General features: G+C 54.1%; 1 protein-coding gene across 1 annotated transcript in view; it reads left to right on the top strand.

The window, feature by feature from the left end:
- The first annotated feature begins 8,659 nt into the window (after window positions 1-8,659).
- LOC101942878 (homeobox protein meis3) overlaps window positions 8,660-14,574 on the top strand; it is a 33,411-nt gene continuing 27,496 nt past the window's right edge. Inside the window, 2 exon segments of the mRNA XM_065571346.1 lie at window positions 8,660-9,512; window positions 12,170-12,372. Of these exon segments, the coding sequence (XP_065427418.1) occupies window positions 9,501-9,512; window positions 12,170-12,372 (215 nt within the window). The 5' untranslated portion in view covers window positions 8,660-9,500.

A 14,574-nucleotide genomic window follows, 5' to 3' on the forward strand; every position in this document is an offset into this window, starting at 1 on the left:
CCCAGGAGTCCTGACCCCATTCCCTCCTGCTCTAACTACTAGGCCTTGCCACCAATCAAAAATATTCCATGGTTTAAAAAAAAAAAAAATCCTTTGTCTCTGCCCTTTCGCTGACAAATCCAGCAGCCACTCCAGGGCCGGGAACGCCGGCTGCCTTGTGAATTCTGCTACTGGCCTTAAGCTTCCTTTAGAAAAAAAACCCTAAAGCCCTTCAGTCAAATCCAGCCTCAATCGGGCAGAAAATAAGACCGAACCCCGCTCCCCGGCGCTCCGTGCAGGCGGCTTGAGTGGCGAGCCCATTGGAAACCGGTTTCATTCGCTCTAGATCCCAGAGGTCGCCGACGTAAACAGTCAGGTGGCGACCGAGTGAGCAGTATGGGGGAAGGGATGACGCTGCGGGGAAAAACATATGGGCCAACGGGTGTCAATCAGCATCATGCGTTGACAACGATGCCGCCGCACCGGTTTGCACCAGCTCGGGGTCGGAAAAGAGACCGACGGCAGCGGACAGTCCAGCCAGACGCTGTTGCATCAGACGCTTGCTAGGCCCGGATCCAGGGCTGGGGGAAAGCCCCCCGGAGCGATGCTGCTCGACCCCAGCGGAGGATCCGACCCGGGCTCGGCGCTGCCAGCGGAACGGGACGGTGGTTTGTCAGCACCGGAGCGGGGTTTCCCAGTTAGGCAGGGCTTGGCAACTTCACTCGCCGGGGGAGCAGGAATCCAGACGCCTGATGCTTCCATAGCCCCCACATGGGACTTCAGCTGGAATCCCAGCACCCATTTTGCCCCCTCTCCTCTGAGCCTCTCTTGTCACCTCTCATCTTAGATGGCAAGCGTACCAGGGTGGGGGCTGTCTTTCTGTTCAGTGTTCGTGCAGCACCGGGCACAGTGTGTGTTGGGGGGGTTTCCGATCCCCACCAGGGAGCTCTGTATGCTACTGTGATGCTAATGAAATAATTATCACCATAACTGGTACCGTGCCAGGCGCTGTACATACCAGTCAGAGGCAGCCCTGAAGATGTGGACAATTTAGAGGCCAAACAGACCCAGGAGAGATTTTTTTTATGTCCCTTTTACAGACAGTGTGATGCAGTGGCTAGGGATGTCAGGGGACCACTGTTTGACCTTTGGCAACTCAGAGCCCTGCTCTCTGCCTCAGTTTCCCCTCAGACCCTTTGCCTTGTCTAGCTAGCGGACTCTCTCTGGCGCCCCCTGTTGTCAGCTGCACATATCACAGGCAGCAGCTTCCCTCCAACACTGGGTGCGTAGCTCGGCCTACGAAAGCAACCCAGCCCGCAGCCTGTTTGCGTATTTCTGTTGTGAGCTCTTCGGGACAGGGGCTGGCCTCTCGTTCCGTGTCTGCGTGGGCCTAACACAGTGGGGCTGGGATTACCCAAGACAAAACCCCGTGGCAATACGACACACCTCTCCCGTGTCCCAGTGGGCGTGGGTCCAGGGGTTTGGGCGCTGGCTAAAAATGTGTGAGTTCAATTCCCCGCCCTAGATGTGCTCAAATCATTTTGCTGCTGCCTGCCTCAGTTTCCCCATCTGCACAACGGCCTTGCGGAGGGGTTGTGATGTTAATGGCATTAAAGATAGTGATGCACGCGGCGATCTAGGGCTGGAAAGCAGGAGAGAGAAGCCAGGGATTCTGTCACCATCACAACCCTTCCACGCTGCTCCAATTAATTCCTCCGCCGCCCAGCACAGCTATTCCTAACACGGTGGCTACAGATAATTCCCAGGGGCTGCTGCTAGCTCCAGGGGGGCCGAGTGAAGGCTGTGTGGGCGTGTACGTCAACGCTGGGTTTGCTGGCTTTCACAAGTGGGAGTTTTTGCTGAATTGTGACCTTCTGGAACGGCACCAGATTGGTTTTTTTTTTTTTTTTTTTGCCATTTAATCATGGGTGGGTTCACACAGGCACATATGTTTGCACACGCTGACACCCGGGTTTGCACACACACGTGCAAAGACAGGAGAAATCAGCAGGAGCTGCCCAGAGTACCAACCAAACCGCACGACGCCTGGTCCCACCTGCACCCACCTCGCCTGGGCCTGGTCTATGCACCACAGCTGCACTCATTGGACCGGGGGAGTTTGGAAAGCAACGTCCTTCAGCCTCGCGAGCGGAGACGCCAACCCAGTGCGTGAATCGGGGCATCCTGCCTGAGAATCATCAGCCACTCTGCCCCAGTTCCATTGCCCCCCATCTCTCCAGACAGCCCCACCACCCACAAGTCTTCTCCCATAGCCCCGTGGCAGGTCTCCGGAAAGTGAGGGTCAGCCCCATATCCTGGCTCCAACAGCGACAAGCATCAGAGCTCCAAGGGGAGTGCATGGTGCAACCATACAGGATCGATCCACTCCTGTCTTCCCCTCCCGGCTTCTGGGGTTCCCCTCCCCCAGCCCCCCTGCTCCGCCCTCCATGCCCTAAGCCATCTGCTTCTTCCCCTCATTCCTAGGGGCCCCTGCAAAAACCTTCCTGCCATTGGCTGGGGATCGCCAGCTCCAGCCAGTTCTCCTCAGCACCAGCAACTCCCAATTACCGCTCTCCTGCAGTTTCTGTCCTAGAGGCACTTTCTTCTTCCAGGTCTCCTCCGGTCTGGAACTGCCCTCCATCGGCCAGCCAGCCAGCCAGCCCTCCCTTGCTTTATATGGCCCAGCTGCCTTCTCTGAAGCCCAATGGGGAGGCCGCTGACCAGGCAAGGTGCATGGGCCCCACTCCCTCTTAAAGGGGCCAATCACCCTATGACAGCCCACCCCTTCCCAACCACAAGATTGGCTTAAAAATCCATGCCATTTAAAAAATAATAGATGTGATGTTCTTTTTATCCACCTTCTAGGTTTTTAGCGTGGCGGGGTGTGTGTCAAACTTTTGTCCACAACCTCGGGGGCTAGAAATTCATTCCCCCACCTCAAAATGCAAGCTGAAATTCTCATGGAATCACAGGACTCCAGGAGCTGGGGCTTTCAGCAATATGGCGAGCCGCGCCAGGTGGTGACATCCGCACTGTTTCATCAGCATTCATAGAGTCAGAGATTCCAAGGCCAGAAAGGGGACTGTTGGGTGGTTATCCGGTCTGATTTCCTATATATGACCAGTCGGGGACTTCCCTGAATTAGTTCCTGAAATATAGTGCCCATCTATAAAAAAGGGAAATAAAAACAACCCAGGAAACTACAGACCACTTAGTTTAACTTCTGTGCCAGGGAAGATAATGGAGCAAGTAATTAAGGAAATCATCTGCAAACACTTGGAAGGTGGTAAGGTGATAGGGAATAGCCAGCATGGATTTGTAAAGAACAAATCATGTCAAACCAATCTGATAGCTTTCTTTGATAGGATAACGAGTCTTGTGGATAAAGGAGAAGCGGTGGATGTGGTATACCTAGAAGTAAGGCATTTGATACAGTCTCGCATGATATTCTTATCGATAAACTAGGCAAATACAATTTAGATGGGGCTACTATAAGGTGGGTGCATAACTGGCTGGATAACTGTACTCAGAGAGTAGTTATTAATGGTTCCCAATCCTGCTGGAAAGATATAACAAGTGGGGTCTGTTTTGGGACCGGCTCTGTTCAATATCTTCCTCAACGACTTAGATATTGGCATAGAAAGTACGCTTATTAAATTTGCAGATGATACCAAACTGGGAGGGATTGCAACTGCTTTGGAGGACAGGGTCATAATTCAAAATGATCTGGACAAATTGGAGAAATGGTCTGAGTTAAACAGGATGAAGTTTAACAAAGACAAATGCAAAGTGCTCCACTTAGGAAGGAACAATCAGTTTCACACATACAGAATGGGAAGAGTGTCTAGGAAGGAGTACGGCAGAAAGGGATCTAGGGGTTATAGTGGACGGACCACAAGCTAAATATGAGTCAACAGTGTGAAGCTGTTGCAAAAAAAGCAAACATGATTCTGGGATGTATTAACAGGTGTGTTGTGAGCAAGACACGAGAAGTCATTCTTCCGCTCTACTCTGCTCTGGTTAGGCCTCAGCTGGAGTATTGTGTCCAGTTCTGGGCACCCCATTTCAAGAAAGATGTGGAGAAATTGGAGAGGGTCCAGAGAAGAGCAACAAGAATGATTAAAGGTCTAGAGAACATGACCTATGAAGGAAGGCTGAAAGAATTGGGTTTGTTTAGTTTGGAAAAGAGAAGACTGAGAGGGGACATGATAGCAGTTTTCAGGTATCTAAAAGGGTGTCATAAGGAGGAGGGAGAAAACTTGTTCACCTTAGTCTCTAAGGATAGAACAAGAAGCAATGGGCTTAAACTGCAGCAAGGGAGGTCTAGGTTGGACATTAAGAAAAAGTTCCTAACTGTCAGGATGGTTAAACACTGGAATAAATTGCCTAGGGAGGTTGTGGAATCTCCATCTCTGGAGATATTTAAGAGTAGGTTAGATAAATGTCTATCAGGGATGGTCTAGACAGTATTTGGTCCTGCCATGAGGGCAGGGGACTGGACTCGATGACCTCTCGAGGTCCCTTCCAGTCCTAGAATCTATGAAAAACAGTAGAGCAACTCTTTCAGATAACCAGCCCATCTTGATTTAAACATGGACACGGCGGGAGCATCCGCGGCACTCATTGGTGGATTGTTGCAACGGTTCATTACGCTCACCGTTATAAATCTGCCGCTGGTTGCCGGTCTGAATCGGTCCGGCTTCAACTTCCAGCCATTGGAGTGTATTCGTGCAGCAGTTCTCAAACGGTGGGTCGCGACCCCATTTTAATAGGGCTGGCTTAGATTTGCTGAGGCCTGGGGCCGAAACCCCCCCGGGCTCAGGTTACCAGCCCCCTGCCTGAGGCTAACGTCCAAGTCACCCCACACCTTTTCTTTGATACCGAGCTCCTGGAGCGGCTCAGGGTAAGGTCGGCGTCCCAATCCCATAATCATGTCCTTGGCTCTTCTCTGACCCCTCTCCCATTGATCCACCTCCTTCCCGAGTTGTGGGACGCAGGATCCCAGCAGCGGTCGCACCAGGGCCGAACACCGAGGAAAAATCACCTCTCAAGAGTCCTGGGATGGGGACTTTGGGCACCGTGTCACTCCGGGAGCTCCCGTTCCGCTACTTCTCCCCCGGGCCGCCCCAAGTCGATTTCAGTGCACGCAAGCGTGGAGTTCGAGGGCTTGTTATTCCCGGGGACAGTTGGGGGTGAAGGTCAAGTGCTAGCGCTGGTTGAGAATAAACTCCCCATGCGGCCCTGGAACGGCGAGAGCAGCGTCGTGGTTTCCGAAGCGCTAACCCCGCTCGCTTTCTCCGTGGAGACAAACCCCGAGTTAGGAACCAGTTCAGCTGAAGCCTGGTCGGCCCGCATTGGGGTAACTACGGCAGTCAAGTCTCAGAGGGGTAGCCGTGTTCGTCGGTATCCACACAAACAACAAGGAGTCCGCTGGCACCTTAACGACTCACCGATTGATTTGGACATGAGCTAACATTCATTTGCAAATTCAACACCATTAATCGGGGCTTGAATAGGGACTGGGAGTGGCTGGCTCATTACAGAAACAGCTTTCCCTCTCCTGGAATTGACACCTCCTCATCCAGTATTGGGAGTGGACCACATCCACCCTGATCGAATTGGCCTTGTCTCCACTTGTGAGGTAACTCCCTTCTCTTCAGGAGTCACTATAGAATGCCCGCATCTGTAACTTTCACTCCATGCATCCGAAGAAGTGGGTTTTTTACCCATGAAATCTCATGCCCAAATCAATCGGTTAGTCTTTAAGGTGCCAGCGGACTCCTCGTTGTTTTTACAGCAGCGAAGGCTGTCCTTTCTCACCACCCTCCTTACACCCCTGAGTGTAGACGCAGAGTAGGCCAAAGGTGCTGAGGTTGTTTCTCCTAGTGACTATACCCCAGGCCGGAGGGGACCCCAGAGCTGTAGTCGATCCCCAACTCTGCTCTTGGCCTGACCGATGCCCTGGAGCCAGTCGTCTCCCCTGCTCTGGGCCTCGGTTTCCCCATCTGTCAGGCTTGTTGGTTAAGCACTTTGAGATCTGCAGATGAAAGCAGCGAGGTCCTGGCAGAACAGTACGACGTAGTCCCCTTCCTCCACTCCACAGCACATGGATCCCGGTGGAACTGTGCCCACCCTAGGGGAATTTGCCCCTTCACGACTGGCGCAAGGCCTGAAATAACTGTGTCCACGCTGCCCCCGAGGTTTGGGAAACCAGCAGCCCGGCCCCTGAGAAGGCAGCAGAACACAGACGTTAACGAACTCGATGGAATTATTCATTATAATAAAAACACAGCAACCTCGGGGCCGCTTTCCCCAGTTTCTGGTGGTAAATGCAAATCGTTCTGCTCTGGGCGATCGCCGGTTGGGGACGGAAAAGCGGGTGTATCCGTAAAGAAGAAACAGAACAATCCGAAGGGTCAAGTGTTTAAACCGTCTGTAAACTCTTCCCTCCCTCCCCCCGGATGTGGCAGTGCGGGGCCATTGCCCAGGACAGCCCCTGACCTGCGTCAGACACAGACCGGGGGGGAGGGGGAAGAGGCCCGTATAAAGTGGGGGTGCGATGGATTGAAATGTGTGTGGGGGGGTGACAGACATCAGTGGGAGCCAGAGGTGGTGGGGGGGATATGGGGAGAGGACAGACAGACACCTGTGGGAGCCGGAGAAGGTGTGTGTGGGGAAATGGGGAGGGAGGGGACAGACAGACAGACACCCATGGGAACCAGAGGTGGGGTGAGGGGATATGGGGGGGGGGAGAGAGAGGACAGACAGACACCCGTGGGAGCTGGAGGTGGGGTGAGGGGATATGGAGGGGAGGGAGGGGACAGACAGACAGACAGACACCCATGGGAACCGGAGGTGGGGTGAGGGGATATGGGGGGTGGGAGGGGACAGACAGACAGACACCCGTGGGAGCCGGAGGTGGGGTAAGGGGATATGGGGGGGGGGGGCAGAGAGAGGAAAGACAGACACCCGTGGGAGCCGGAGGTGGGGTGAGGGGATATGGGGGGGAGGGAGGGAACAGACAGACAGACAGACACCCGTGGGAGCCAGGGTGGGGTGAGGGGATATGGGGGGGAGGGAGGGGACAGACAGACAGACAGACACCCGTGGGAGCCGGAGGTGGGGTGAGGGGATATGGGGGGGGGGACAGACAGACACCCGTGGGAGCCGGAGGTGGGGTGAGGGGATATGGGGAGGGACAGACAGACACCCGTGGGAGCCGGAAGTGGGGTGAGGGGGTATGGGGGGACAGACAGACAGACACCCGTGAGAGCCGGAGGTGGGGTGAGGGGATATGGGGGGGGACAGACAGACACCCGTGGGAGCCGAAGGTGGGGTGAGGGGGTATGGGGGGGGACAGACAGACACCCGTGGGAGCCGGAGGTGGGGTGAGGGGATATGGGGGGGGACAGACAGACACCCGTGGGAGCCGGAGGTGGGGTGAGGGGGTATGGGGGGGGGGCAGACAGACACCCGTGGGAGCCGGAGGTGGGGTGAGCGGGTATGGGGGGGGACAGACAGACACCCGTGGGAGCCGGAGGTGGGGTGAGCGGGTATGGGGGGGGACAGACAGACACCCGTGGGAGCCGGAGGTGGGGTGAGGGGATATGGGGAGGGACAGACAGACACCCGTGGGAGCCGGAGGTGGGGTGAGCGGGTATGGGGGGGGACAGACAGACACCCGTGGGAGCCGGAGGTGGGGTGAGGGGGTATGGGGGGGGACAGACAGACACCCGTGGGAGCCGGAGGTGGGGTGAGCGGGTATGGGGGGGGACAGACAGACACCCGTGGGAGCCGGAGGTGGGGTGAGGGGATATGGGGGGGGGGACAGACAGACACCCGTGGGAGCCGGAGGTGGGGTGAGCGGGTATGGGGGGGGACAGACAGACACCCGTGGGAGCCGGAGGTGGGGTGAGGGGGTATGGGGGGGGACAGACAGACACCCGTGGGAGCCAGAGGTGGGGTGAGCGGGTATGGGGGGGGACAGACAGACACCCGTGGGAGCCGGAGGTGGGGTGAGGGGATATGGGGGGGGGACAGACAGACACCCGTGGGAGCCGGAGGTGGGGTGAGCGGGTATGGGGGGGGACAGACAGACACCTGTGGGAGCCGGAGGTGGGGTGAGCGGGTATGGGGGGGGACAGACAGACACCCGTGGGAGCCGGAGGTGGGGTGAGCGGGTATGGGGGGGGGACAGACAGACACCCGTGGGAGCCGGAGGTGGGGTGAGGGGATATGGGGGGGGACAGACAGACACCCGTGGGAGCCGGAGGTGGGGTAAGGGGATATGGGGGGGGCAGAGAGAGGAAAGACAGACACCCGTGGGAGCCGGAGGTGGGGTAAGGGGATATGGGGGGGGCAGAGAGAGGAAAGACAGACACCCGTGGGAGACGGAGGTGGGGTGAGGGGATATGGGGGGGAGGGAGGGGACAGACAGACAGACAGACACCCATGAGAGCCGGAGGTGGGGTGAGGGGATATGGGGGGGGGGGACAGACAGACACCCGTGGGAGCCGGGGTGGGGCTGGATCGGGGCCCGGCCGGGGCAGCAGCAGACGGGGAGCGAGAGATCAGCGTGTGGGGAGGAAGAGGAGGAGGAGGAAGAGGAGCTGGGCGGGGGGGGGATCCGCCTCCGAGCCGGAGAGCCAGGCAGGGGTTAAAGAAAAAGCCCCTTCCACTTCCGGATGTGCTCACAGCTCCCGGGGCTGGGCAGAGAGAGCATCTTTCTTCCTCCTCCTCCTCCTCCTCGGCGAGCCCCGGCCCCGGGAACCTGCCACCGAGCCCAGCTCGGCCCCCCTCCCCGGCCCCCCCTCTCCTCTGCTCTGCAGCTTTTTGGGGGTGGGGGGGCCCCTGATCTCTTGAAGGGGGTGGGGGATGTAGGGATCTGTCCCCCCCACCCCACCCCACTTCCAGCTTTTCCCCCCGGGGGGGCCCCCGCCATTGGAAGGCAAGAAATCTCCTCTGGGCAGAGGACTGGGGAGGGAGGGGGGGCTCGCCCTGCTTTCGGAAGGGGAAGGCGAGCAGCAGAGTGCTTTGGGAGGGGGGTGTTTGCTCCATCCCCCCCCTTCCCCCTCCCCATTCCCCCCTTCCTCAGCCCAGCACCGGGGTGGGTTGTTTTTTTTTTTTTTAAAGGACCATCAGTCATTCTGCCTTTGACAGCTCTGAATACTTGATGGACAGCTGAGGCAACCAGCACTACTGGGGAGAAAGAGAGAGAGAGAAAAAATCGACTGCAGCCCCCCCCCCCCCCCAGCTTTCTCCAGGACCCCCCCCCCCCCCCCCTCCACCAATGCTTTCCCTCCTTGCACTCGCTTTCTGGCCAGCCTTGCATCAGGGTTAACTGAGGCAGGGAGGAGGAGACCCCCACCCCGAGCACTGAATTGTTTGTAGCAGTTTGGACCCAGAGCTGGGGGGGGTGGGGGGGGAAGATCTCGGATCCTCGCCCCCCATACACAGCCCACTTCCTAAGGAGAGCGAGAGGAAAAAAAGACCCCGACTTGGACTCAAACGCCAAGCATCCGATGGCACAAAGGGTAGGTTTGCGGGCCACTGAGTTATTCCCTGGGACCTGGCTGGCCCATCTCCGCCTGGGCACTGGAGGGTCCTGTCTACCGAAGGGCTTTGGGAAGTGGAGCTGGGATTTGAAAGGGGGGGGGGTTGCTCTGAATAGCTACCCCCCCCCCCTCAAAAAAAAAAAGAGAGCCTAGTTTGTGTGCTGGAGCCAGTGTTTCTGTCTGTGTGCACAGATCCCTTCTGTTCCTAGGCGCTTGGCTTTGCATGGAGATCTCTCTTCGGCTGGTGCCGTGTTTGCGTTGCAAGTGCCAGATGTTGGGGGGTTTTCCGGGGGCGGGGGGAGATGTTTATACTCAACTTTTTCTTTAAAAAAAAAAAAAGAGGATCTTGGAAGCCTCTTTTGTGTTGTCTCTTAGCATTGCTCCGTTTTCTGCCACAACTGTTTGCTTAGCACCCTCCTCTCTGCCCTAGCCGGGGGGAGATGGGCGATGAATGTGTGTGTCTACAGAATCGAGAGATTGGTTGTGATTTTGCACCGTGTAAACGAAACAGGCTCCTGCCTGGTTGTATTTTCGACTTTCTCCCCTCTCGGCATGGCTGGGAGAGCCGAGACTGCTCATTTAGGGGCTTTAATGAGTTTACATTTAATTGGGGGCACTTTGTGCTTCGTTTCTGAAGTTTTAACAACTTCTTTTCGACTCTAATCCTCTCCTTGGAGTGAGTGGAAGGAGCTCTGGTGCTCAGAGCCAGGAGTTAATGTGGCTTTAATCTGCCCAGTTGTTAGAAATTTAGCAAGCGTTTCCTGAAAGATTTTCCTCCTATTTTGAAATCACATTTCTATTTTGCTGGGAGCTTTCTCGGGATCTGACGCATACATACTTTTAGACACAAACAGCCCAGCCTCTCTATCTTATTCGCGACCCTAAAATATCCGCCCAGCTGTTAAAATACAAACTAACACTATCCGGCTAAAAGCAGGGGGGAAAAGTTAATGCCAACGTTAAAAAAAACTAGTAACTTCATAAAGACTTGAAAAAAAAATGCAAGCCATCATCCATCCGTATTCTCTACATCCTGCATAAGTTAAGTTTCCACGCGAAAGAGAAAAGTTTGTCATCAAAAAGAAAGGGGTGGGGGGGATAAGACTAGGAAAGATCAGTGTGCTTTGAAAATGCCGTGAAACTCTGGGAAGACAATTTAAAATAAAACGAGGCACATTAAATTGATGAGCAGCGTTATTATGTGAGAACTCCAGTGTGTGCTCTGGAAGCGAAAACAGATATAAACAACTTTGAAAAGAAGGGCAAATAAAACTCCAATCGACTCTCCCGAGTTTACAGAAATTCTATTTAGATTTTTAAAAAAAGGTTAAAACGTGTTTAAAACAGATTTCCCGCTTGCTCGTAAATATCGAAGCCTTTGATTACATATATATATTTTCTCAACTCAGTCCAGAGTCAAACAACCTCCAAACGGCTAATGGAGACTAAAAATGGCTTGCTTGAATTGGTTGAAAAGACTTGAGGAGGAAAGTTGGCAAGATTTAAATAAGAATAGCTGTCATGTTGGAATAATTTCACAGTCCCTTTTTTTCCCCCTTTAAAAGGTCTGGTTAAGGTAAAAAGTGGAAAGCGTGTTTAATAAATTATACCTCAGTTCACAGAGTTCATTTTTAAAAAAAAGAGATTGGGATTTTCTTTCTATTTCGAGTTAGAAACCAACATCTAAGGGACGGGCAAAGTGAGGATTTAAAAGTTTATTTACAATGAACCAAAGAGGAAAGATTTTAAAGCAAGAATCTCAGAACTAGGAACCCATTCCTATTTTAAATGTCAAATTTCCTCCTGGAAAATATGTTGAAAATATCTGTCACTTCTTTTTTTAAAATAACCCCCAAACTCCACTTTAAAAAAGCGAGACAAATAATGTTTTAAAGGCGAAGTTGGCAAGAAAATAACAAGATTGATCGCCTCAACGTTAGAAACTTTTTTTTAAAGGCGAGAAGGGGGGAAAAGATGCTGATGTTGGAGGGGGAAACTTCCCAGCTAGGGTGAAAGGAACAAGAGGGCTGGGGTGAAATTGACCACACCGTTTGATGGCGTGAAAGTAACACATTTTGCAGCGGCGGATCCTGAAAGCCGCTGTTGTTGCTGGAGTTAAATTAACAAAATGTTGCCGAGCAGGAACTAATTAAAAAAAAAAGAGAGAGAATGTTTAAATGACAAAAGGGGTCGGTAAAGAGTGGTATTGATTTTTTTTTTTAAGCAAAAACTTGGCTGGAAATCAAATCAATGCAATTCACAATGTTGTGATTAAGGGGTTATATTTCTCCACTTCTCGCCCTCCCAATATAGATCAGATCAACCCCTTGTCAATAGCTTCTTTACAAAGCAAACGAACAGACAGATGCCTCGGTTTTCTTCAGGGGGGGCTTGTCATGGGGAGGGCCGTTGCAAAGTAACTCCTCCGGTTGGGATTATGCGTGTGCCAAAATTACTTCTCCGGGTCTGAGTTTGCCTAGGGATGTTTTTGGTGCAAAAAAAAAAAAAAAAAAACACCCTCCCCCACTTCCTCTGGGTGCATTCCCGGCCCGGGGGCCGCTGCGGTGGCTGTGTTTGGGAGCGGCGGGCTGTCTCCCTGACACCCACCCGCCCCTTGTTTTCCACCTGCCTTGCAGTACGATGACCTGGTGCATTACCCTGCCATGGATGGAGTCGCTTTGCCCGGGTTCGGGGACCCTCACACGGCTCGGAGTTTGCCGCATCACTCGCTGAACCAGAGCTCGCCGTATGGATCGGCCGGGGTGGCCCACCGGGCAGGCATGCCCCCGGGGCTGGGGAATACGGACGCCTTGAAGAGGGAGAAGGATGAGATCTATGGGTAAGGACCCGGGGCTGGGCTGGGCAGGGCGACGGGGACTCCCAGAGACTTGGGGGGCGCGGGGGTCTCCCTAGAGTTGGCCCAGGCGCTGCTGACAATCGCTGGCTGGGAGAAGCAAGTTGTGTGTCTGTCTGTGTGGGGGTGGGGTGGGGGTGCAAAGCCTCCGGGTTGTTTTAGTTGGAGCTAGGCGTTGTCTGCCTGGCGAGCCCGCTAGGCTTTTTGGAGGGTCCGTCTATGTAGGGCTGGATCCGTCTAATGAGAGGGAGATCCCTGGAGCCATTTGATTTCTAGGAGGCTCTGGTCAGTTTCACTGCTGGTGGGACCATCTGTGTCTCTCCTCTTTTATTTCAAGTGTGTGTGTGTGTGTGTGTGTGTCGGGGGGGGTAATTTGCGGTGGAGATTTCTGAACGTCGGTCAGTCTAATTTCTAGCAGGACCGGGGCTGTCTGTCTGTCTGTCTGTCTAGCCATTTTCTGCCTGTTTTCTCTCCGTTCAGTTTCTGGGGGATTTGTTTGTTTCTAACCATGTATTTCCAGGGGGGAATCTCTCTCCGCCTGTCATCCTAGTAGTTTCCAGGAGGGAGTGAGAGAGAGATTTACTCCCCCCAGACAAAACAAAGGGCACTTGGAGAGGGAAAGGCCGGGTTGTCACTTTCAGATCACGCTCCCCACCTAAAGAGTGCCCGAGCGGGGTTGTTAATGAATCCTATAAAAAAGGAGCAAAGTTTGGATCCAAGCGGAGGGGAGAAAAGTGGCTCGGGGACCCTGGCGCGGGGGTGATTTTGAAGGCCCAGGGAGAGGAAGTTTTTCTCGGCTTGGTGTGAGCACTTTGGTGCCCTGGTCTCGTATGGGCTCTGCAGTGTGGGCTGCGGGCTTCGCCATCCAAGTTATTTCCCTTAGCCCGAAGCATTTTGCGCTCAGGACCTAGAAGTGGGGGGTCAGTGCTGGAAAAGGGGGGGCCCTTTCCGAGCAGGAGAAAAGTCTGCATCGGAAGAGGCGCCGCTTGATTTCTTGGACAGAGAAAGTCCAGAGCTTTTCTACAGGTGAGGCCAGACGTACAAGCCAGGGACGACCCCGGGAAGGGAAGGAGGGGACATGAAATACTCCTGAAACCTAAACCCACCCCCGGGGAATAACTGTCCCCTGGAAAGGAGGAAAGAAGTGAAAAACGCTGAGGTGTCAGACATGGATCCAGCGTTTGTAGGGAGTCAAGGGAAAGGTGGAGAAAAAGAGGGAAAGGAAGAGAGAAAACAGAGGAGAAAGAGGAAAGCAGAAGGAGGAAGGGAGAAGAAAGACAGGAAAGAGAAAGGAGAGAAAGAGGGAAAGATAGAAAGCAAACAGAGAAATAGAAGGCAAGAACCCAGGAGGGAAAGAGAGAAATGGCTCCCTTCTGAATAAGGTTAGCAGCCAATGTGGAGGACAGAAGGAGCCGAAAACTACAAAGACCAGACCCCCCCCCAGGACCCCTTTCCTCCCTACCCCCAAAGATTTTGGCAGTCACTTTTGAAGGAATAGGGACCGGGTGCTACGAGGGGCGTTAAAGTTTGCCAGCCTCTTTCTTCGAATCCCAGGTCTTCTGGCTCCATGTAAACATTTCTAGGAGCAGGGAAGCGAGACTATTTTCCTCCCCCAAAATGCCCCTAGTCCCCCTCCCTCCCCCCCCACGCGTGCGCCCCCTTTGCCAGAGTGGAGGCTGCTTTCAATTTGCAACTATTTGTTGTTTTTACTCGTGGGCTCTGTGGAGACTCTGGTCTCGGCTGCTGGGCTGACACGCCAGCTCTCAAGTTCCAGGGGGGAGAGACACACTTAGGAGATAACATGGCTTATGTTGGCTGCAAATATTTACATAGCATATGCTGTGTGAACTTGTGCAGCGGGCTGGGAATGCACAGTGTGTGTCTAGATGGAGCGGGAGAGAGAGCGAGACTGCTCGGGCCTATGTGGATATATCTGGATGTGTGTGGGTGTGTATAATATATATGTGTGTGAGGGGGGAGATAGAAACGATCACAGAAATGTAGGGCCCCGCGCTGAGACTGGGCCAAGTAACCCTAGCCCAGTGGTTCTCAACCAGGGGTACAAGTCCCTCTGGGGGTAGACACAGCTCTTCCTGGGGGGACGTCAGCTCAGCTAAAAATTTGCCTAGTTCTATAACAGGCTACGTAAAAACCATTGGCCAGGTCAGGACACACGAAAATTTCCTA

Source organism: Chrysemys picta, chromosome 17 (genome assembly GCF_011386835.1).
Source record: "Chrysemys picta bellii isolate R12L10 chromosome 17, ASM1138683v2, whole genome shotgun sequence".
Classification (NCBI taxonomy): domain Eukaryota; kingdom Metazoa; phylum Chordata; order Testudines; family Emydidae; genus Chrysemys; species Chrysemys picta.